The sequence below is a fragment of the Aspergillus luchuensis genome, chromosome 8, assembly GCF_016861625.1.
Source record: "Aspergillus luchuensis IFO 4308 DNA, chromosome 8, nearly complete sequence".
Classification (NCBI taxonomy): Eukaryota; Fungi; Ascomycota; class Eurotiomycetes; order Eurotiales; family Aspergillaceae; genus Aspergillus; species Aspergillus luchuensis.
This window is the reverse complement of record NC_054856.1, coordinates 3845341-3866987: the sequence shown is the minus strand read 5'-3', so window position 1 is coordinate 3866987 and position 21647 is coordinate 3845341. Positions and strand designations below refer to the sequence as shown.

At 51.9% G+C, this 21647-nt stretch overlaps 12 protein-coding genes across 12 annotated transcripts; 6 read left to right on the top strand and 6 right to left on the bottom strand.

Moving 5' to 3' along the window:
- Positions 1-42: 42 nt before the first annotated feature.
- AKAW2_81330S (uncharacterized protein) lies at positions 43-1940 on the bottom strand (the record flags this gene model as incomplete). The annotated part of the gene is made up of 2 exons (XM_041682449.1): positions 43-1583; positions 1634-1940. 2 exons carry the CDS (start codon positions 1938-1940, stop codon positions 43-45), a joined length of 1848 nt encoding a protein of 615 aa, XP_041549291.1.
- Positions 1941-3317: 1377 nt separating this feature from the next.
- Positions 3318-5169, bottom strand: AKAW2_81329S (uncharacterized protein; the record flags this gene model as incomplete). The annotated part of the gene is made up of 5 exons (XM_041682448.1): positions 3318-3398; positions 3459-3924; positions 3992-4680; positions 4738-4838; positions 4887-5169. 5 exons carry the CDS (start codon positions 5167-5169, stop codon positions 3318-3320), a joined length of 1620 nt encoding a protein of 539 aa, XP_041549290.1.
- A 121-nt stretch (positions 5170-5290) lies between these two features.
- On the bottom strand, positions 5291-5630 carry AKAW2_81328S (uncharacterized protein; the record flags this gene model as incomplete). The annotated part of the gene is made up of 2 exons (XM_041682447.1): positions 5291-5390; positions 5527-5630. 2 exons carry the CDS (start codon positions 5628-5630, stop codon positions 5291-5293), a joined length of 204 nt encoding a protein of 67 aa, XP_041549289.1.
- Positions 5631-6101: 471 nt separating this feature from the next.
- AKAW2_81327A (class I SAM-dependent methyltransferase) lies at positions 6102-7045 on the top strand (the record flags this gene model as incomplete). Its single annotated transcript, XM_041682446.1, has 2 exons — positions 6102-6115; positions 6169-7045. The coding sequence occupies 2 exons, from the start codon at positions 6102-6104 to the stop codon at positions 7043-7045; spliced, it is 891 nt and encodes a 296-aa protein (XP_041549288.1).
- Positions 7046-8489: 1444 nt separating this feature from the next.
- AKAW2_81326S (uncharacterized protein) lies at positions 8490-9806 on the bottom strand (the record flags this gene model as incomplete). The annotated part of the gene is made up of 1 exon (XM_041682445.1): positions 8490-9806. The coding sequence occupies one exon, from the start codon at positions 9804-9806 to the stop codon at positions 8490-8492; it is 1317 nt and encodes a 438-aa protein (XP_041549287.1).
- Positions 9807-10363: 557 nt separating this feature from the next.
- On the bottom strand, positions 10364-11797 carry AKAW2_81325S (acyltransferase family protein; the record flags this gene model as incomplete). Its single annotated transcript, XM_041682443.1, has 1 exon — positions 10364-11797. The coding sequence occupies one exon, from the start codon at positions 11795-11797 to the stop codon at positions 10364-10366; it is 1434 nt and encodes a 477-aa protein (XP_041549286.1).
- A 272-nt stretch (positions 11798-12069) lies between these two features.
- AKAW2_81324A (glycosyltransferase family 32 protein) lies at positions 12070-13617 on the top strand (the record flags this gene model as incomplete). The annotated part of the gene is made up of 1 exon (XM_041682442.1): positions 12070-13617. The coding sequence occupies one exon, from the start codon at positions 12070-12072 to the stop codon at positions 13615-13617; it is 1548 nt and encodes a 515-aa protein (XP_041549285.1).
- Positions 13618-14583: 966 nt separating this feature from the next.
- Positions 14584-14832, top strand: AKAW2_81323A (uncharacterized protein; the record flags this gene model as incomplete). The annotated part of the gene is made up of 1 exon (XM_041682441.1): positions 14584-14832. One exon carries the CDS (start codon positions 14584-14586, stop codon positions 14830-14832), a length of 249 nt encoding a protein of 82 aa, XP_041549284.1.
- Positions 14833-14972: 140 nt separating this feature from the next.
- Positions 14973-16049, top strand: AKAW2_81322A (uncharacterized protein; the record flags this gene model as incomplete). Its single annotated transcript, XM_041682440.1, has 1 exon — positions 14973-16049. The coding sequence occupies one exon, from the start codon at positions 14973-14975 to the stop codon at positions 16047-16049; it is 1077 nt and encodes a 358-aa protein (XP_041549283.1).
- Positions 16050-16622: 573 nt separating this feature from the next.
- AKAW2_81321S (uncharacterized protein) lies at positions 16623-17062 on the bottom strand (the record flags this gene model as incomplete). Its single annotated transcript, XM_041682439.1, has 2 exons — positions 16623-16924; positions 16984-17062. 2 exons carry the CDS (start codon positions 17060-17062, stop codon positions 16623-16625), a joined length of 381 nt encoding a protein of 126 aa, XP_041549282.1.
- Positions 17063-17541: 479 nt separating this feature from the next.
- Positions 17542-18555, top strand: AKAW2_81320A (oxidase ustYa family protein; the record flags this gene model as incomplete). The annotated part of the gene is made up of 2 exons (XM_041682438.1): positions 17542-17827; positions 17879-18555. The coding sequence occupies 2 exons, from the start codon at positions 17542-17544 to the stop codon at positions 18553-18555; spliced, it is 963 nt and encodes a 320-aa protein (XP_041549281.1).
- A 520-nt stretch (positions 18556-19075) lies between these two features.
- Positions 19076-19882, top strand: AKAW2_81319A (uncharacterized protein; the record flags this gene model as incomplete). The annotated part of the gene is made up of 2 exons (XM_041682437.1): positions 19076-19555; positions 19613-19882. 2 exons carry the CDS (start codon positions 19076-19078, stop codon positions 19880-19882), a joined length of 750 nt encoding a protein of 249 aa, XP_041549280.1.
- Positions 19883-21647: the final 1765 nt, after the last annotated feature.

Here is a 21647-nt window from a genome sequence, read left to right as displayed (position 1 = left end):
CATCCGTCACCACCCATCACACGCACTTAACCTGCCCATGGCTTAGAACTGGCAGTGACCCTCGTGCTCCTCCTCGCCCTGTCCATTTTCCTGACTGAATCCCTGGCCAAAGCCCTTGTTGATTCCCCAGTTCGATCCAGCCTGAGCGGCCTGGGTAGGCACCTGCACCTGGGTCTGGAAGGTAGAAGGACGGGCCTCTCCACCCACAGTCCAGCTGGGGACCTGGGCAGAGACAACAGCCGAAGTAGCCTCCGCAGCGACAGCGGCGACGCTGCTGGGGGCAACAGGAGTCTCCGAAACAGTCCCACGCTCAGTAGACACACTAGCCGCGCCAGCAGCAACATGAGTGACCGCAGCAGAAGCGCTGCTCACAACAGCGACAGAAGCAGAGCTGCTGGCCTTGGCAGTAGAAGAGGCAGTGGTAGTAGAGTTGGAGGAGCTACCGCTACCTCCGATGCAAGCAAAGCTCATCTTCTTGGTGTACTTGGAGCTATCGGCAGACCAAACGACCTCAGAGAGATCCCAGTCCATGTTGACATACGGCCAACAGATACGGCCATCCGACATGGTGACCATATCGCCGGAGACATAGACATCCGTGCTCTTGAAGGCATCGCCGACCTTGTTACCATCGGAATCGACCTCCTGAAAGTAAGTTCCGGCGAACTGTCCACGGCAGCCCATGGCGATGTATTCACAAAGGGGATCGGAGATCTCCTCCCAGGTGATGAGGGCCGAGGAGTTACCGAAGGTAGCGACGTGAGCATTGGAGCAGTCGTTCGACCCCGAGGTCACCCAGGTGACCTGGCTATCGCCGTCCTCGGCACCGACGGTGGAGGTAGCCTGCTTGCCGACCTTGGTGTACTTGTCGCTGAACAGGGCGAGGGCGACATTGCGGGGGTTAGTGCGGTTACTGACGTGGGTGTAACCGTCGCCCATCCAGGTGTTCTCGGTCACGTCGACAGCGCCGCGGGAGACCCAGGTGAAGATGTACCGAGTGCTGTCAGCGAAACGGGCCAGACCGCTGTAGCTGCCGCCCATACCACCCATGGCTTCACCGGAGGCACCGTTAGTAGTGTTCTCGTTGGAGATCTTGATGCCGTCGTTGGTCATGCCCTGGGTCTTGGTGTTCAGCCAAATGGCGCCCTGGTCTTCGGCGCAGATACTGGCATAGGGAGGCTCGTCAGCAGCCTCGAAGGCAATACCGGTGTTGTGGCTGCAGCCCCAGGAGCTGGAGGCGCCGGAGATAGTTACGAGCGTGCCGTTGTCGGCAACGTATTCGATGCTGTCGCCGTAGTGGCCGGAGGCGTCGCCGGAGTAGTCGGTCACGACGAAGTAGGCGCCGTAGAGGCCGGCGGACTCGGAGTAGACCAGGTCACCGTTCAGGTCGGGGGAGGCGGAGAGACCGTCGGAGGAGTGGACGCCGGGACCACCGAGCCAGGTCTTCCAGGTTTGCTTGCCGTTGGTGTAGCGGTGGAGAACGGGGACGGGAGTGTCGCTGGGAGGAGCATTGGTGGTGCCGGAGGGCATGGCCTCGTTGGTCAACAGGGCGAAGCCGTCATTGTGGGCGACAAGACCACCGGCTGGAGTTGTTAGCAGGATTACAGCTGAGATAGGGTTGTATGCGGCATACCCTCCTGTCCACCGCTGACAGTGACGGTGGTTCCCGTAGCCTCAAATGTAGTCGGGTCCAGCTCAGTAACATGGACGTCAGACCCACTGGCATCCAGGTACGCAAGATAGGCAGTCTTTCCATCAGGGGAGACAGCGAAGGGAGTCCGACGATGATGGACGTAGTCAGTCCAGTAGGCCGCCTCGATGGGGTTGAAGGAGCTGTCGAGTGCCAGCACGTCGACGTAGGTCTTGAGGTTAGACTCGGTGAGAGCAGCAGAGGCGCCCAGCGCCGCAGAGAGCAGAGAAAGAGCGAAAGAGCCACGCATGACGGGCAATAGTTGGTAAGCTGTCTGCAATGTGTGTGTTGCTGCTACGCAAATACCGGGGGACTTGTTCAGATATATAGGGCTGGTGAGACGGACAACCGGTTCCGAGAGGAGCGCTATTGTGGGAATTAAGGGTGTGGCCTAAGCCTTTCTGGTGCCATTGTTCTCGATGAGAGTGAGACCCTGATGGGGCATTTCCCCTGGATAATGGAACTGGGGTTTCATCTTGATCGATGCCAGGGTCTCGGTTCTTCACCGCCCGGCGGCCTGCCAAACTGGTGCTCCACTGTGAGGCTATATCAGAGTTCATATAAGTCTAATTCGACGCTACCTGCATTTGACCTGAGTCAGTGAGAGAAAAATGGATAGGGGTGCTATATTACAGGCAGTAATCTCTGCAATTATGATGAAATGCCCAGTAGACCCCATGGGACACCACGGATACATGCTGATGCGGCCAGCGATGCCGATGGAGAGGGGATGCTTGGCAGCGGATACGTGAAACAGGACGGCTCCGGAGAGTCTCCGGGAGCATCTCTTTCGTGTATTGGAGTCAGTTGGAGTATTAAGCTCATATAGGCTATTCAGTTGTCGGCTTTCTAGTAAATTCTAGCAATGTGCATGGACATGGGCATCAGCTGAGACATGAAGGAGAAAACTCAATATAGTAATCAGCTGTGGTCGCATATGTTTTAGCACAGGATGAACCTATTCGTTTCAGATTTATCTCATCATTCAACTCCACAGTTCACTGATCCGAGATGGCAGCACGATCGCTCAATGCGTTTACTTCGCGATATACCTCATACCTGCAATCGCAGCACAGGATGCTGGCTCGGAATAAGCGGAAAAGCTTCATTTGGGGAAGCTTTTCGACATCGGGACTCGTGACGCGAGATCTGGGTGTCCTAGAATGTCACCTGCATTTCGCGGCGCAGGACCCCGGCGGGGTGGTCCTCGTGACGGTGCATGGCTAGCTTCAAAGATCGGAAATAAATTAACCGTAACTATACACGGCCAGTACTATATTTCAAACACACACAATGCATTATAAAGCGCTGGGTGCTCCGATAGGTCCTCTACAAATCTGATTCGATCTCCTGTTGGGCACTGGCATTTCATGAGACTAGCGCGCTCTCTGCTGATATATAACGCAGATAAAGGCTTAGCTCCTGCTCTTAGGGATTCAATTACTATGAGGCGCATAAAGCTACACTGCTCAGCCGAGTAGTAAATTAAAAGCAGTGAGCGACTGTCATTTATGAGCGAAGAACAGTGTGCATGCACAATATTATGTCCCATGTCCAAAAGTCAAGTATATGGGTTGAATGCGGCAAAGCGGAGATCCGAAGGCCATTTGCCGGCTCGCTAGGTGTTTCAAACTTCTGCTTTGCTAGTACGGTTATCTTCTGACTGCATATCCCGGAGAAGAACATTCGGCAGCTCTCTTTCATAATACTATACACCATTAGCCCAAAAGCAAACTCGACGCATATTCCTCTCACGAAATAGACTCACATCACGATAAATATTACGCAGTCGCATTTCCATGAAACACTTGAAGGCCATGGTCTTATTCATGAAGGCTTCATGCACTGCCTTGGCATCTGGATCACACGAAGAGACCAAGACTCTTTCGAGCTCCTCTCGAACAATGGGCCACCCTCCATGGGATTCCAGGCCTAGCATATACAGAAGATGGCCCACATGCATCTGGATTAGAGCATGGTAGACCTTGTGCCACACCTTATGCATATCTTCGACAAAAGCGCTAGCGCCAGGAGGAATTGTACCAAGTTCAATGCGAGTCCGGAAGAATGTAGGTCTGTGTATTCTTGCTCCACCAAAGTCTCGCACAGCAAATCCAGTAACCTCTTTAGAGGTAGTATTGATGCGGACGCATATGTTCTGAGCATGAGCTTCGAGGCCTATTCCATAACGGACCAAGGGTGGCAGAAGCAAAGAGAACAACTTTGCAAGATATCTATTAAGGGGACATCTGTTAGATAAAGAAACGAGCTAGACCATGCTTGAGGCGGGTGGGACAGTACTTTCTAAGCCATGTTTGCTTTTTCTGGGGATCGTCGAGACCAAACATGATCTCCATGTATGTTCGATTATCCTTATATGGCTTCTGAAATAATCCAGCAACTGGGATAATGGTCTCTCCAAGCTCTTCCGCTTGCATTTCCGGACTTTTGCGTATAATGCATGTTAAATGGCGGGCTTTGTCAAAATCATCCTGGCCGCCTGTGATAGAAGCGGCATCTTCAAATATCCATAAGTCTTGTGGCAGTAAGGTTCTTAGCGCCGTGCTGAGTGCTGGACTCAAAGCAGCAGTCCATGGTGTAATAGTCCTCGGGCCCGATGTGATCTGACAATTTAGCGAAAGCTTAAGATGCAAAGGGGACCCCACATCAGGGAGAAATGATATAGTGCGCATTGAAATCTGTGCACGACAGCATCTCCTAACAGCGCCAATGTGGCGTGCATCAGGAAAGAGCGGCAGGATGCTCGGAAGCTGACGGGTAAAACACGGCACTACTACTCTGTCTGGTGACTCAGGGCTAGAAATCCCTAATTGCTCCAAAATAGGTTTCAGTAAACTCGTGTATGGTCCGAAGGTTTTCATTTCTGATCGTGGTAAAGACAGAAACGATAGCTCAGGTTCCAGCAGCTCAGGAATCTCATCAGGTGTTATGGGCTTCAATGGCGGCTGGGCAAGACATGCCCGATGTAGCTTCACAGCGTTAACACTACGGCAATCAGGATCGAGAATGGTCTCAGGAAAGCTCACCGGATGCGTTGGGTGTCCAAGCACAACGGACTGCTCCCAATCACACAAAGGAGACTTCAGGTGTAGTGTCGGCTGATTACTGGCTATCTCCAGCCATTTTGCTGTCTCATATTAGAGTTGGGCTTTTGGAATATGCCCTGTAGGCTCACCTTGATTGTCGGTAGAATTTCTGACCTCCTTCACAAGGGTCTCTACAGCAGCATTGGCAAAGTGTTCACGTTGCCAGAGGCAGATAATGTGGCAAATAGCACCCGGATCTAGCTCTTCTGATATTTCCCCTTCGACTGTTTGAGTGAGCACTGGAGGAAGTAGGTCATCTGCACGTAGGAATCCAGTAATTTCCCCACCGTTGTTCTCGACATAGGCGGAATTCCGGAGACCACATTTCATCCAAGACTCTTCATTCCCGGCTGGGTCACGTAAGCACAACATTCAGTTTGGGCATATAGACTTCTCAATGCTTGCGCTGGCCAGGCCCTCGTTCACTGCACTGGCCAGAACTCGCTTGGTAGTCTCGAAGAGAGCCTGCTGCCGATTGAGCGATGTATTGGTTTCATGGTCTGTTGTCTCGGTGATGTGCGTTGTAACTTTGCATCCAGTCGAGTTGCGTACGACAAATTCTCTCCATTCGGTCGTTTGCATCGTAGTAGAACCTTCTCTCAGGTTAGCTGGCATTTTGCTCAATCTCAGCAACTGTCTTGACAACAGAAACAGCCACCCTGGACTGGATGCGATCCAGACTATTAAGCGATAAAAAAATATGGGATTTGGAAACGCGACATGTAATACCTCAACAGTTTCATGTCGAATACGTAGTTAATGACAGCCGAAACCATAAATGAACCACGGATGCTCCCATTAATGTTCCTGCCGACGACGCTGGAATGCAACATTGCTCGGAAATGGATGAAACCCTCCACCCGAAAATGGATGACCGCGGTATTTCCGGGCCCAATTCGAAAATTGAAAGCTAGCTGTGGATTTTTTATGGTAGTATTCGAATATGAGGTGTGTAGGTGGAACATCACTGTATGATCGGTGATGGATGTGATGATTCCATAGTAAGACCTGTTACATGGAGTAAGGGTGGTAATATGACAAGAAACACCAGCACTTCGAAGCCAAAATACGTCATTAGCTAAGCTATTTCCTAACTTCGCGAATGTCAGTTGACAACATTGGGGGTGGGGAAATACTGCATAGAAAACGAGTCACGCATTTGTGGCATGTCGATAGATTCAGAATTCCCAATTTCAGAACACAATATATGTTTCGAATATTGCATAAGTGACACACACTGTATGGAAGCAGCCTTTCCACCTCAACTCTGGTTCTAAATACCATAGACGACCTGCATCAAAGTAATGGCCAGCTTCTCGTAAGTAGACCCAGATTAAGGCGTTCAATATACTCACAGTTTGCCTAACCCAGGGATGACAACTACGACTGCTCTGCATATGCAGCATGTCGCCCACCACCTCCAAAACACCTTTTTGACACTGTTCTGGCCTATCATCAAGCCCCACGAGACTTGTGTATTGACCTGGGCTGCGGTAACGGCGCTGCAGCCCGCGGCCTAGCCAGCCACTTCGGATCAATCTTTGGAGTTGATCCCTCCGAGAGCATGCTGAAGGAGGCCAGAGCACAGACAAAATGCAGGAATGTTCACTACCGCCAGTGCTGGGCAGAGTCTCTCCCCTTCGTCCAGACAGGTACAATTGACTTGGTAATAGCTTGCCAGGCAGCACATTGGTTTGACCCTGACCTGGTATGGAAAGAAATGACGCGAATCGTTCGCTCTGGAGGAACTGTTGCTTTCTGGAACTGGGGTAATTATGTTGTGGTCGGACACGCACATGCTAACCGCGCATTAAGAAAGTTTTCTTCTGAAGATCTGGCGTCCTACTGGCCGCAACCGGGGAAGGCGATCTGGGATGATTGTATGCGTCCCGTTGAATGCCGCGACTTCTCTAACTGGACTGATCACACAAGGTTAGAGAGTGATCCCTCTGGGGCACCTCATGCGTTGAGGACAGTAGAAAACATTCGAATGCAGATTTCAGATACACTTGGTGGTCTGGAGGCATTGCTGCGGACATGGAGTTCTGTGCATGAATGGCGAAGGGCACATCCTCACGCTGCTTCAGTAAGAGATGGCGGTGCTGGTGACATCGTTGATAACCTAATACAAGACATGATTGAGGGTGAAGAGGACTGGCGGCGTATTACCATGTCCGGGGGGGACTGGCGGGAGATCAAGCTGGAATTAGAAACGCGCAGCGTTCTCCTTATGGTTCGCAGAGCATGATATTTGACGCACTTCAGACCTAGGTCCATGAGCACCTTGGTAATGTTGGAAATCATGTACACTATAATAAGAAAGTGAGAGCTTGTATATTGCATCTGATCAACTATTCAATGGTGTGAAGTGATCCATTCGTCCGGCGATTCAAGGATCTTCATTACGTAGCTTGTAATTGACACTTGAGCATCGAAGAGAGGTGCTAGTACTATCAGAGACTAGGAGCGTCACACATATCCAGTTCACCATGGGCAAGTCGAGAGGGAATCCTAAGATTGATGTATATGCACCTGAAACGTAGTCAGATGCAATTGAGAGATTGCTGCATCGGCCGTTGAACGGCTTCGATCCCACTAGGCTTACATCATGGTCCCATTGGCTCCAATGCTACGTTCTGATAACAACTTAGTCAGATAGTCTTATCCAGTTTAAATCACGACAGTCGATGTTCCGCATCAATTTATGTTGGATAATTCAATGCTCGGCGAGCCCTTTATTCGAGGCACATTCAATACATCAGAAAGTGTCAGCTAGTAAAGACCAAGAACATTGAGACCTACATCTAACTTATTAGGTGGACTGTGCTCCTTAGAAACCACGCAGCAAAGCGCATCCGCATCCCCATCGCAGAGACTAGACAGACCGTCTACATTGGCCATCAAAGGCCTTTGCTTTCACTAGGCCCACATATCAGGATCATTCTGAAGTCAATGCTACATTTCAATATCCACTCAGTCAGATGATTATGTCTACGTTAGATGCCAACAGTCAATGTCTCACATCAAAGTCTTATTGCGCAATCCGAACCCAATCACGTAATATACAATCAAATCAACGCGCAAAGTCCGTTCCAGATAATTGTCTCAATTATCGTGCCAAGCAACAATCCCAACTGTCTCCCCACGGCTAAACTTAGAACCGCCTTAATAAAACCTAAAAGCGGGGTAATAAGCCACCTCCAACAACAGACCCTGGGGCAAGGAACAAAACGTCTCCATTTTCCTCGGGAAAAGAACAACAAAGTAAGCCTCACATAGCATGTGAAAGCTTCATTTCCACTTGATTAAGCAATCAGACCACTGTGTTAGCTAAAATTACCAATGACCACCTGACCTGCACGAGCTCCACGGCCCAGAACCAGCTTAGTGCTGACCGAGACAGGTAGATAAGCGGCCTGAGCGATACGCTAATGTGTGCCTAATATGTATCCCGACATATTGGTCGGACTGGTTGGGTTCGGGGATTGCCAAGTTAATTTAAGCTGTGGTTGCATTGGGGGTCTGATCACACGATAAATTGTGTTACCGAGGGAAGATGGAAAGTGGAAGGGGGGTGTTGTTATCGTACAACATCACATTCAACATAGTAATCATAAGAAATGCCATCATAGCACATCACATCGCAATCTACCCTCCCCCATTCTATAATGTAATCTGAGTAAGATAAGAGATCAACACCTCCCCACCCCAGCCACCAAATCCCCCGCAACCACATCCACCCCCGCCGTATCCGCATCTTCTATCCCAAACGCTAAGAACATCACATCATCAAGATACCCATGATACTTCTGCCCAGCAGTTTTCCACCCGATTGACGTCACATACATCATCTCCGTCTGATTCCCCTCGTCCATCATTCCCCGTCCGTGAATCCACAAAGGCTTATCCGAAATCCCGTAGATCTCAAACGGCGCCCTTTGCCAGAACAGCATGACGTACGGTTCGTAGCTACTATGGAAGCCCACAAATCGCTTATGCTGGAATATCGTTAAGATGACTGTGTTCGAGTCATCCGGTTGGCAGTTCGGGTCTGCACGCATACACAGCGTCACTGCTAGGGAGTTCGTGGCTTGGTGGATGGATTCGTGGTCAGGGTCTTGCATATGCGGTAGGTATTTCTGAAGACAGGCTGCATCTGCGCTCGCTGCTGCTGGAGCGAGGTCTGCGCCAACGGATCCGTCTAGGGTCAAAGCAGCGAAGGCTCTTGTGGGTGCCACATCGTAGTGAACATAGGCGTTGCCGGCTCGGTCCCAGAAGAGGAACCAGTTCTTTTCGACGGCGAAGTACGGGGCCGTTGTAGGGCGCTGGAGCTCTATAGCACGCCGGAAGCCATAATCTGTGATGGTGTCGGAGGCAGGCCAGTCGACTAGGAGTCGGAAGTCGAGAATCCACTGGCCAAAGCAGGTTACGGCGGAATTGGAGCCGTAGATTGTGTACGGGGCGTCTGGGCCGTAGAAGACGCGGGCATCGTGAGGACCGATGCTGAGGGCGAAGAAGGCGAGGCTGCCGGAGCAGAGGGCGTTGTTGCCCTCGGTTGCGGCAATGGGGAGGATAAACGGATAGTCGATACAGCGGAGAGTGCGACCTTTGTCTTGAAAGACGGCATCACAGACAAGTTCGACGAACCAGGCGCTGTCTTTTTCGCGACGACCGGGTTCATGAAGCTGCGCGGTGATGATCCAGGTGTTGGGTTTGGAAGGGTGCGGGATGATGCTGGGGTTGATACCGCGTCGGGAGCGGAAGTCGATGCGGAAGTATCGGCCTTCCGGGGTCGAGTTGGATGTTATCTCATGGTGGGTGTCGGCGACAATCTGGCTAACGGTGCTGTCGGGGAGGGTTTTGAGGTCGGTGGTGGTGGCGGTCTCAAGGCCCAGGTCGAGATCAGGATGGGTGTCGACGTGAATGGCACGATAGAGATAGTAAAAGGTGCTGAGGAGGAGGATGAGAAGCGCCACTAAAGGCACGAAGCGCAGTATTCGGGAGAGCATGGTTGTGAAGCGGAGGGGAGGGGAGGGGTGTTGGTCGAGGGACCATCGCGCCCGCCGTTAATGTCTGCATGATGGGAGACTGCGATATCGCGATTAATTAGGGTTGCATCCGAGTTAGGCTTTCCAGCTTACAGCAGAGAGAGAGAGAGAGGAAAGACGGCATCCCCCGCCTGTGAGTGGCGTGCCGATCCGGACGTATTGCTGTTTTCACTCGGGATGCAACATGTGATAAGAAGGTACAGAATAACACGGTCAGTCAGAATGCGCTAGTTGCAGCCGTCTAGAAGCCACTGGATGCCGGCCAGGGCTCGGGCTGGAACTATTGCTTTTTAGTGGCGAGCCGGACTGTGTCTCTCGTCCCGAAGCGGCAACCCCACCGGTATCTCCCTGTTGCTTGGGCCTCTCAGGGACCAACGAATCCACCAGGAAGGCAAATGGCAGATGGGTCTAAGATGAGCTTACGGCACACTAGTAAGGAAAGGCGACTACACCAAATCACCCAACAGAAGAAGCAAAAACTGAGACATTCATTTCGGAGATGCCTGGCAATTGCAGCATCAACTACGCGTCACTCGGCGATACAGCCACTGAGCCAATCGCACACTCGGCTCATCGATCAATTTGGTTACGATCTCCGCCAACCAAAAGGTCACCGGCAGCAGAATCAAATGAGTAGCCAGAAAGCTGACCTCCAACCCCAGAGGCCCCGTGCGGGGGAGCGGGAAGCGATCGATCCACCCGGGACAATTTGTGGCATGCGAATCGCGCACCCAACCCACCGCAGCATACAGCCGATCACCAAGCACCCACAACACCGGTCCATGCACTAAATAGAAGGCGAAGGATATCCGCCCCAGATACTGGTTGAAGCGTAGCTCGAAAAATCTCTTCAGCCAGCCGATCCGCCCAATTGCCGTCACGATGAAGGTGGACGCCCAAAACAAATAAAACCACTTGTAGTCAAACACCGCTTGGGGCTTCAAGAAGGACAGGTAGTACCACCCCGGCGAATCCCGCAGCGCCTGCAGGTCCCACGTGCGAGATGGCACGCCGCCCAGGTAGATGCTGACTGCAAAAAGGAAGTAGATGATCCCCTCCTGGAACGGTCCCAGCATCAAGAAAATGTCCGGAAGGTTGTCGCGTGCCGCAAGCAGGTCCAGGTCGCAAAGCAGCATGCCGGAGATAAATAGCGCTCCGAACCAGCCATCGGCAATGTAGAGAAAGTAGAAGATCAGTCCGGCCTCGCCAGCCAGACGCATGTTCCGGCGAAGGCGGGAAAAGGCCAGCAAAGCCGTATAGACGATGATGGATCCGCGGAATTCGACGGGAATAGACCACGAGTGGAAGTTGTAGGTGAACCATGGCTCACCACCCCCGCGGAAAATGAAGCTGAAGTTCTTGAACTCGATATACCAGTTCCACACTTCTTCACCATAGGTGCCTTTTAATTCGGGAGTTGCGCGGACATGGAACAGGTGAAGGAAGGTGAGATACATGAACGTGGTGGCGATAACAGGAAGGTGAAGACGCAGCCATCGCCGGAACAGCGCGGAGGACAAATTGTCGCCCAGCTGAAGGTATTCACCCGCCTGGATCAGCGCCAGCGGTTTGGCAGATAGCACATAGCCCGATAACACGAAAAAAACACTGACCGCAAAGTGCCCACCGGAAAAGAAGGTGCGAATTCCGGGAAACGCGACCAGGAAGTGTTGTTTCTCGTAACCATATGCATTTTCAAAGATCCGCTCAGCGCCCATGCCATCGTGTGCCCATAATTCATGATGCCCCCAGTACACCAGGAAGGCTGCAAACCCGCGCAGCCCGTCTAAGTAGGCTGTCCGCCGGGCTTTCCCCGTTGACGAAGTGTTGCTCCCACCCCAGGACAGAAAAGATGGTAGGAGCACACTGAGCCAGCGGGCTTTGCTCCGGAGATCCACCGAGAGGGGCAGAATGGACTTTTCACGATCTGGCGAGAGGGTGCGGACGGGCATAGTGAAAAACAAGTCGGGCAAAACGCGTCGTCAAGACGGAGTCTCGCTGGCTGAAGATGAGGGGCGATATTTGAGGGAAAGGCTGGTGACATTCAGAGTGCCCAAAATCCCGAGCTGGGCTGTCGGATCGACAGATTGCAGAGCAGTAGTCAGCTTATCGTGTCTTGGCCCAGAAGCACATGCGTCGGACTCATTTCCCATCCGGACGGAGCTAGCAGACTAAGACCCGAGGTAGCATTGAGCAACCCCGGGCTCTGGCAAATGCGATCGACATGGGTGCGATATGTCTCGACCCAATCGCTCGACAGGCACACCGAGCGGGCTCCTCTCAGCCGGGCCCTCGTGAAGCTAAGAGCATTAGTGTCACGCAGGTGGGTGGAGCCCGTAATATAGCTTCGAAATGCAATGCCCTGAATTGCCCTGGTCAGGTCCGAATGGCGCTGGTTTCTGGCCGCGCGTTGCGGGGAGAGCTGATCTGGTCAGACCGGCTCGCTCTGGCTCATAAACATTCTGGCCCTCAGCAGCGTGTGTTTTTTTCTGCTCGTCCGCCGAACCCCTCGTCTCTCATCCCCCTCATGGGTCAGTTGGGCCAGTCCGTCACAATGCAGTTGAAGACTCCCATACCTGCCATGCCTGCCATGCCCGCCATGTCCGGTGTCTGTCTTCCACGACAGGTTCGCCGGGTGGTGCCGCTCTTCCTGGCAGTCTTCTGCCTAGTTTTCTATCTTTCGCTTACAGGCACCTTCGCCGAGTTTCACGGGAGCCTCGCGCGTCAGAGCAAGTGCAGGCTCTTCCCCCGCAAGATATGGCAGTCATGGAAGGTCAATCCCTTCGAGTTTGAAGAGCGTGACCTGAACGTGGCCCGTACCTGGACCTCTATTAACCCAGGATACCGCTACGAGGTGCTGACCGATCAAAACGACCTACATTATGTTGAAACAAACTTCGGGCCTGATGGCCTCAATCGTCCCGACATTGTCGAGACCTACCGCTCCCTGACCGCGAAGATCATCAAGGCCGATCTACTTCGCTACCTCGTAATGTACGTGGACGGTGGAGTATACGCTGATATCGACGTCGAAGCCCTGCGGCCATTAGATCGCTTCATCCCCGAACGCTTCAACGAAGCGGACATGGACCTGGTGATTGGTGTCGAGATCGACGAACCCGACTTCAACGACCATGCCATTCTGGGTCCCAAGTCACAATCCTTCTGCCAATGGACCTTTATCAGCAAACCACGTCAACCAGTCATGATGCGGCTGGTGAACCGCATCCTCGAGTGGCTGCACGATCACTCTGTCAAGCAGGGCAAGCCCATCTCCGACCTCGAGCTTGACTTCGACGACATCATCAGTGGAACCGGCCCGTCCGCATTCACGGAAGCTGTACTGGCCGAGATGAGCGCCCGCACTGGCCAGGAAGTGACCTGGAAGACGTTTCACGACATCCCCGAGTCAAAGTTAGTGGGTGGTATCCTAGTGCTCACAGTGGAGGCCTTTGCTGCAGGCCAGGGTCACTCGGACTCGGGTAACCACAATGCGCGATCGGCGCTGGTTAAGCACCACTACCACGCGTCGGGGTGGCCCAACACCCACCCGCGTTTCAAACACCCTCTCTACGGCGAAGTTGAACAGTGCAACTGGAATAAGCAATGTGTGGCGGACTGGGATGCCAACACAGCGGCTTTCGCGGCCCTATCACCCGAGGAGCAGGAGCAGCAGATCGCCATGAAACAAGCCGCTGATGCCGCTGAGGCCGAGATGGCCGTGGAAGATCTAGCGGGGGATGACGAAGATCTTGGGCTCGCCCTCGAGTGAGGAAAAGAAAGCATGGGGATTAATTAGATGACTACTATTGATCTTGAAATGTCCGGGACGTGACAAACCCCTCTGGAGTAACGGTTGTTCGGGCGGTCGGAAGGGTATTTGATGTTCATTGAATTATGGCGTATGATGTATAATGGCTTAGATTTGATGCTAAACAAAAGGCCGAGCTTGTCTGTTATTTGGTTATTTGAAATAAAACTCATTGCTCGTGATGTTGACTTCCATGATGCTAGTTGCTGCTGTCATTCATCAAGTTATTTTTAGCCTGCATGGCTTGGCAATTGCAGGCATCCCTCGTGCTCATCCTGACGACCGTGACAAAAACTGCAACAAGTTACACGGACGCCTGCTTGTTGCACTGCTCCGGAATACAAACTCCGGCTTCCCGTGGGATTGGGATCAGTTGCAGCTCATAAGAGCCCTGTAGCATTGGAGGGGCTTGGCTTTGACAATCCGTATCTAGAGTTGGAAACGCCATTCGCGCGACCGCAATCAGATGTAATGCCTCATCCTGGGTTGCAATTAGCAATTGCTTCTCCGATTACGCAGCTTCCTGAAGTTTCTGACGGCGTGCAGGATCTGCTGGTCGGAAAAAGAAAACATTGCATGCCGCCAAGACTGACGATATAGGGTGATGGGGCGACGGGATTCCCGATAACATTTATTGCTTGTTAGTCATAGTGGCTACTATCAGATCCACATAATGCCAAAAACACCATAGCGGCAAACAAACGACGACATAATTAATTATCATCAACAACCGGTGAGTGATAGGAAAGATCCCATGCGGCACCGGAATGTCGCCATCGCCTGGTGTGCTTTATCGACCCAATCACACCAATTCAACCTGCTGCGGTATCGCCAGCATAAAGTGATCGCCATTTCCCCCCACCATCCAGCTTATCGTGGATTGTTTGCTTTTTCTCATCACATCGGCCTCAATTTTGAGAACCCACCATGGATAATATCCATAACACCCAAAAGGACCCAGATGTCTACATCTCGCCCACCCTCGAACCAGGGCCTGCCCTCCCCAAAGTCGGTGACCGCACACCGCGTATCGTCCACGATGAAGAGGCTCAGAATCTACGCAAGGGGTTGCAAGAACGCCATACCCAGATGATAGCCATCGCGGGTGCCATTGTAGGCCATTCCCCTTTCTTGCGACAATTTGAAATGTCAATATTCGTACTACGTACTGAATAATTCACCAGGGAACCGGCCTCTTCCTTGGTCTAGGCAGCTCCATCCAGACTGGTGGCCCGCTCGGCGCCCTACTCGGCTATCTACTGATCGGCCTGGTGGTCTGCGCTGTGCAAATCGCCCTAGGTGAAGTGTCAGCCCTGATGCCCGTGACCGGCTCTTTTGTCCGGCACGTCGAGCTACTCGTCGATCCGGCTCTCGGTTTCGCGATAGGTTGGAACGTCGTCTACGGTTGCTTCATGTCCGTGCCCAGCGAGATCTCCGCGGCTGTCGTCCTAATCCAGTACTGGAATGACACCCTCAACCCCGCTATCTGGGTGACGATCCTGATCGTCATCTCGGCAATCGTCTCGCTGCTCTTCATCCGAGTCTACGGAGAAGTAGAGTTCGTCTTCGCCATCCTGAAGATCTTCCTCATCATCGGCATCATCCTCATGGGCTTGGTGATCGACCTCGGCGGCGTCTCGGGTACTCCGCGTCTCGGGTTTCATTACTGGAAAGACCCCGGCCCGTTTGTCGAATATATCGCCTCGGGACCGTGGGGCCGATTCCTCGGTTTCTGGGCAGTCACGACAAATGCCGTATACTCTTTCTCCGGGGTGGAAAGTCTAACCATTGCAGCAGCGGAGATGGCGAACCCGCGACAAAACATCCCCCGCGCATGTAAACGCGTCTTCGCGCGCGTTACTATCTTCTACTTTCTCGCTGTGCTGATCGTCGGGATGATAGTTCCAAGTAACGATCCCCGACTGGGCAGTGAATCCGGCACGGCAGCGCAGAGTCCATTCGTGATCGCTGCATCCGATGCAGGGATTAAAGTAGTACCGTCGATTATTAATGCCGTTGTGTTGACGTCTGCGTGGTCAGCATCGAATCAGAGTATTCTGGCTGGGACACGCACGTTGTACGGTCTCGCTATAAAAGGACACGCCCCGGCGGTGTTCTTGCGAACGACAAGACATGGTGTACCGTATGCTTGTGCTGTGGCGCAGATTGCTGTGTCCGCGTTAGCGTACCTTACGTGCCAGAACGAGGCTTATACGGTGTTTAATTGGTTGTTAGATTTGACGGCGGCGGGTGTGTTGATTTCGTGGGGCACGATTGCGATGAATCATATCAGGCTGATGAGGGGGTTCAAGGCGCAGGGGTTGGATACGGCGGAGATGCCGTGGCATCATTGGTGGTCTGGTGAGTGGCTTACATACCTTTTCCGGGATTGACTGTGGCTGATGAAAGCAGTGTATACATCCTGGTTTGCTTTAGTGATGTGTGTGATTGTTTTGCTCACGGGTGGATTCACGGTGTTTACTCATGGCAATTGGGATGCTTCGAGTTTTGTGTCGTCATACTTGTGAGTTGCATCCTGTGTCAATGGATGTCGTTGTACTAACTAGGGGTAGGGATATTCCGCTCGTACTGGCTTTCTATCTGGGCTATAAGTTCTGGAAGAAGACAGAAACGGTATCGAGTTACGAGATACCGCTGGAGCAGGCTCTTCTTGAGTGTCGCAACGATCCGGATAATGTACCCATTCGGAGGAGCAAGTGGGCGAGGTGGAATATTTTGTGGGGATAATAGATCTTGGGACGGAGCAGGTTCTTATAGGTAGGTCATATAATCCGACGAAACTATATCAATTAACACATATACCGCACCCAGGGAGAGGGAACATATACGATCATTTATATGCCACGTCATCTCAGGATTACGCAAGAAGCAATGCAGCGCCTGATTAATAGACCATACCATGTGCTCCAGCAAAGCAGCATACACCAGAGCTTAATATCTCCGGCTCACTCGCTGTCAGCTGCAATGTATGCATACAATGCAGTAGCCTCGTCATCACGCTTTCTGTCAAGTTCCGAGTCGGCCGCAATATACGCATATAGCGCAGTGGCTTCGTCATCACGTTTCCTGTCCAGCTCCGAGTCGGCAGCAATGTATGCATATAGTGCAGTGGCCTCGTCATCGCGCTTCTCTTTGTCGTCGATCTCGGTGTCGGCGACAATATAACCATACAACGCGGTGGCTTCATTGCCTGCTCTCTCCCGAAGAGCATGGAAGTCCTCAGACCTGACGCGAAGGGTCACTGCTGCTGATGTGTGTCAGTGCCATAATATTCTCTATCGGTTAAATTTCCCGGGGGTTGCATACGCTTGGCTGTCGGTGCAGACATGGCCATGGGACTCAACAACAATCCGTAGATGGCTGAGAGGAGGAGCGAATACTTCATTGTGGACTAGGTGGGCTTCCGGAAATATGCTGGAGACTTGAGGGTAGAACAAAAGATGCCTCAACAATCAGAATGGCAGGAAGAAGGGGCCTATTTATGTGGACTTCGGTCATCGGTCGTGCTGCTTGCATCTCCCCGGTCGTCGCCCGTGATCAAGCGGGGTGAAACATCTACACAGCCAAGGTGTAGTATCCGCTCACACCAGTGTGACTGTGACAGCAGCAAGTATCTGCGCCTGTTTCAATCAGGAAAGAACGTAGCGATCCCCTCAATGAAGGTAGTTGGGTGGCATGTGCGGTGGCGACAGTTCACGAGCACTAATGCATGCTTGACAGACGATTGATGCATCCTGATATTTCCACGGGGGTGTTGCGCAGTTCAGCTGACCACAATGAAAGTGGCGAGGATATTTGACCTTCCTTGCACCGACAAACAGCTCCAATCTTGTGCCAATTTCTCTCTCTCAAATCTGACAGAGAATGATGAAAATGAAGCCTGCTGCATCTCCATCATATGAGCCGCTGGGGACCAGAGACAACGACGATGTGGTCTACAGCGTCTCTGGGGATGCGCAAAGCGAGGACGATGTATCTCTCTTGAAGCAAGCACCGCAAAGCCCTCAACTCTCCAATAGACGCCTTCAATTGCTCCTCTGGCTGAATGCTACTGTTTTTGCGCTGTCACTCTTTCTCTTTGCCATGACTGTCAGCATCGTTCGGGGCACTGGCGACCCAAACCATCTCTTACGAAAGACCTCCGAGTACTGTGAGTGTGGCTCGACTATGACTGTCATCTCAGATTGCTGACCAGTTGCAGCTCCTGTGTTCGATCGCCTTGAGATACCTCTCATCAGCAAGAAAATGAATGCGACGCTGCTGGAGCCAGACCCCCTGCCCATCTACCGCCAACCCCCTAGCCCCGAGGTAGACGCAGCCTGGAACCGACTGGCGAACATTAACCCCATCGCCATCAGTCGTGATGACGTGGCCAAGCTGGGAAGGGATCCTGAGCAGGCAGCCAAATGGCCCGAGAGCTTTGGCTTTGGATCCGAGGCGTACATTGGGCGACTGGATGTCTTCCACCAGATCCATTGTCTGGATTGGCTGCGGCGTGAAGCGTACTTTGACCACTACTATGGAGAGAAGTGGCCGCCGGGAACCCCGCCCTCTGACATGCATCGGACGCATATATCCCACTGCACCTACCTGCTGCTCCAGAACCTGATGTGCAACGCTAATGTCGACATCTACACCCATTACTGGGCGGATGCTCAGCTGAACGCCTTCCCCGACTTTAACGTGAACCACAAATGTCGTGATTTTGACGCTATCTTGCGCTGGCAGGAGGAGAACTCGGTGGATGTGGATGAGTTTGCAGCCATTAGAAAACCCCCCGAAGCAGAGGCCCGGGTCATGTCGCATCGATTCAAGGAGTTGTTTGGTTGGTACAAGTCCAATCCGGATGATGGCTCGGACAGTGGGGTCATTGGATGATCATAGCTAGCGTGGTCGAGTACTTGGATGGTCATATCATGTTCATGATCGGCTGCTTATCCGCGGAAGGATGAGAGTGGGGTTAGGCTGTAAATGGCGTGTGAGTTGTCAAGCGTTAGCCTAAGCATGCTGGATCTCCCATCCCTGCAGGCGCCACCAAGCATTTGATAAGACACTGTAGTTATTAATTGGTCAATTACCCCCCGAAAATGTAATGACGATGCATGCCCCCTTGTATGCATCCCAGTTTTGTAGCTGACATGTCATGATCAATTGGTCCTTCTAGGGGGACACAATGTGTGCTCCCAGAACAGGGATTCTGCGATGTAACCGCACCATGCACGAGACAACCTGTGCGTTTCACTCGATGCCATCACGACATACGGGTGAGGTTTGATTTCTGGGGGATCGTCACGCACTGCATCTTACTTGGTATGTCTGACTTGAGCAAATTTTGTAGTTGGAAGGCCTCCTCCCCTTTGCCCTCCCTAACAACTGGAGATCCAAAAAAAACCCCAACATGCCCACACAAACACGCTTCCTCTATAGTATACTAGCAACACTTATCTTCCTCCTTTTCACAACTCTTGGTATCATATACACATCAACCGGCAGCTTAGCCAGTCTCTCCCAAAAGTTCCACATACATGTTTGTCCAAGCGAGCCTCGATCTACACCTCCAATCATCCGGAAATTCCAAGCGTTGACTCCGTTACTGGGTGCTAAATCTGATGGCTCTCTACTTCATGATACAAATCGCTCATGGGAATCCCTTCTTCTCCCCGAGAACGGCGGTATTCTGAAGGTCCGGACGGATAACAACACCATTACCGACTACGGGATCTCCATGTTCCATCAGCTTCATTGCCTAACTGTTCTTCGGGGGCTGATTTTCCCTGAAACCTCTCAGCATCACGGTGTTTCGACCTCGCCGTCACATTCGGGTGATGAGCACGAAGACGCAGTGCACTGGGCTCATTGTTTTGATTATATTGCCCAGGTGAGTGGGGTGATCCTTCTGGGCGCGGTAGAGTTCGAGAATACTGACAATGAAAAGTCCATAATATGTGCAGCAGATGGTACTATAGAGCCACCTCATCCAGCGCTTAATAAAGATGGGAACCGAATCCTCGTCATCGATGGGATTGGGCATGCCCATCAATGCAGGGACCCGGAGCCGTTATGGAGGGCTGTTCGAGATAGTGGGAGTAATCCCGTTTATCTTTCTGAAGTGAAGGATACTGTCGGCCATAGTGAGTTTCCTCTAAAGGAGGAAGCTACGTGCCAGAGTGCTTGTTCGATGCCAGAGCCATACCGGATTGAATGAGACAGTGGTTAGGAATATGGTAGATAATCGTCGGACATAGTGAACGACGTGCTGTGAAATAACTGGGCTGCTAGAAGCCGTACATCTCAAATCATGGACTTCCATCTGGTATATTGCGGAGTAGACACACTATGAACGATATGTTCGCAGTTAGGGCGCGCTGGCCTCGGCTTCACCCAAGTTGGGAATCCCGAGATAACTCTGGAAGGGTTTTGTCATGTAGGCAAATTCCGGTCGCATATCTCAAACAAAGTAGAACCCGGATGCGATTACTCATGCACAGGAACTGAAAGCTTCTTACATTCAAGCTCATCTAGTGGGCGATTATTAAGAACAAAGCGTAAGCATAACAGGGGACAAAGGGAGGGAGCGCTTCAGGCCGCCTCCAGGCTGCCATGCGCTGACGCACCAAACCAGGGTCCCTGGTCAGTCACGAGCCATTACAACCTCAATCTTATCGCGCCCCTTGAACCCCCAATTTCTTCTCCTCAAATCCTCATCACATTGCATTCTTTCTCTCTGTCTCGCTGTTGCAAAGATTGCGTTGTTAACCACCCTTCCGTCTACCTCATCTACCATATCTGTATGCTTCCCTTTTCACATCACCATGGCGGGTAGCTGCTCCCCCGCTGCAGATAACTCGTTCGGACCGGTCGTCGCGTGTCCAGCAACATTTGACTTCACTCTGCTCTTCGAGCAAAGTATCCTCTCTATTGGCCCATCCGCCATCTTTCTACTCCTGGTTCCATGGCGTATCTGGTCGCTCTATCCAGAGAATGTCAAAACTGTTGCAAACAACGCCCATTGGCGAAAACTGGTCAGTTGCCCCCCTATAGAAACAGCGGAATTCTGCCAGAAGCCGTACCTGACAAAATGAAGACCGTCGCAGTTTGTCTCCTTGCTCTGCAAATTGCCTCGGTGGTTGAATGGGCGCGCTATGACTTAGTTCGGACTGCCATTCCTGCTGTCGCCGTGTCGCTGGTGGACGCTCTATCAATAGCTATTCTATCAACCATCGAGCACAATCGCTCAGTGCGCCCATCGTCGCTATTGGGCATCTATCTCCTCTTTTCATCCCTCTTCGATGCTGTGCAAGTGCGCACGTTATTTATCCGACATTACCCGTCCTCCCTCGGAGCTCTCTCTGCAGCAACTGTTGCTCTGAAGCTTCTTCTGCTGGCCCTAGAAGCCCAAAACAAACGCAGCTATCTCAAAGAACCGCTTCTCGCAATTCCACCGGAGTCTACCAGTGGAGTATTTGCTCGCACCGTTTTCTGGTGGCTCAACCGTCTATTTGTTATAGGTTTTCGGAAGCTCTTGACGCTCGAGGATTTGTTCCCAACGGACAGCGATCTGGATTCGGGATGTCTGAAGCGAAATATTGGAAAAGCCTGGAAAAAATACCAGTCTAGCCAAACACGTAGCCTAATCTTTGCGACCTTTATTAGTCTGCGTTGGGCAGTTCTGCGTACTATTTTCCCCAGGCTCTGCCTCATTGGATTCAGCTATGCTCAGACGTTCTTCATTCAGCGTGCAATGGAGCAGCTACACAGACCAGATACGCAGTCAACCAGAAACGAAGGTTACGGATTGATTGGTGCGGCAGCACTCATCTATGGTGGGATTGCAGTACGCAGCCATATTACTTAGTGAACTTTTCAGACTGAGCTGACAGAGTTAGATATCAACGGTGCATTACAAACATCAATTATTTCGCATGATCACGATGTTTCGAGGCGCAACAGTTGCCCTGATCTACGATCAC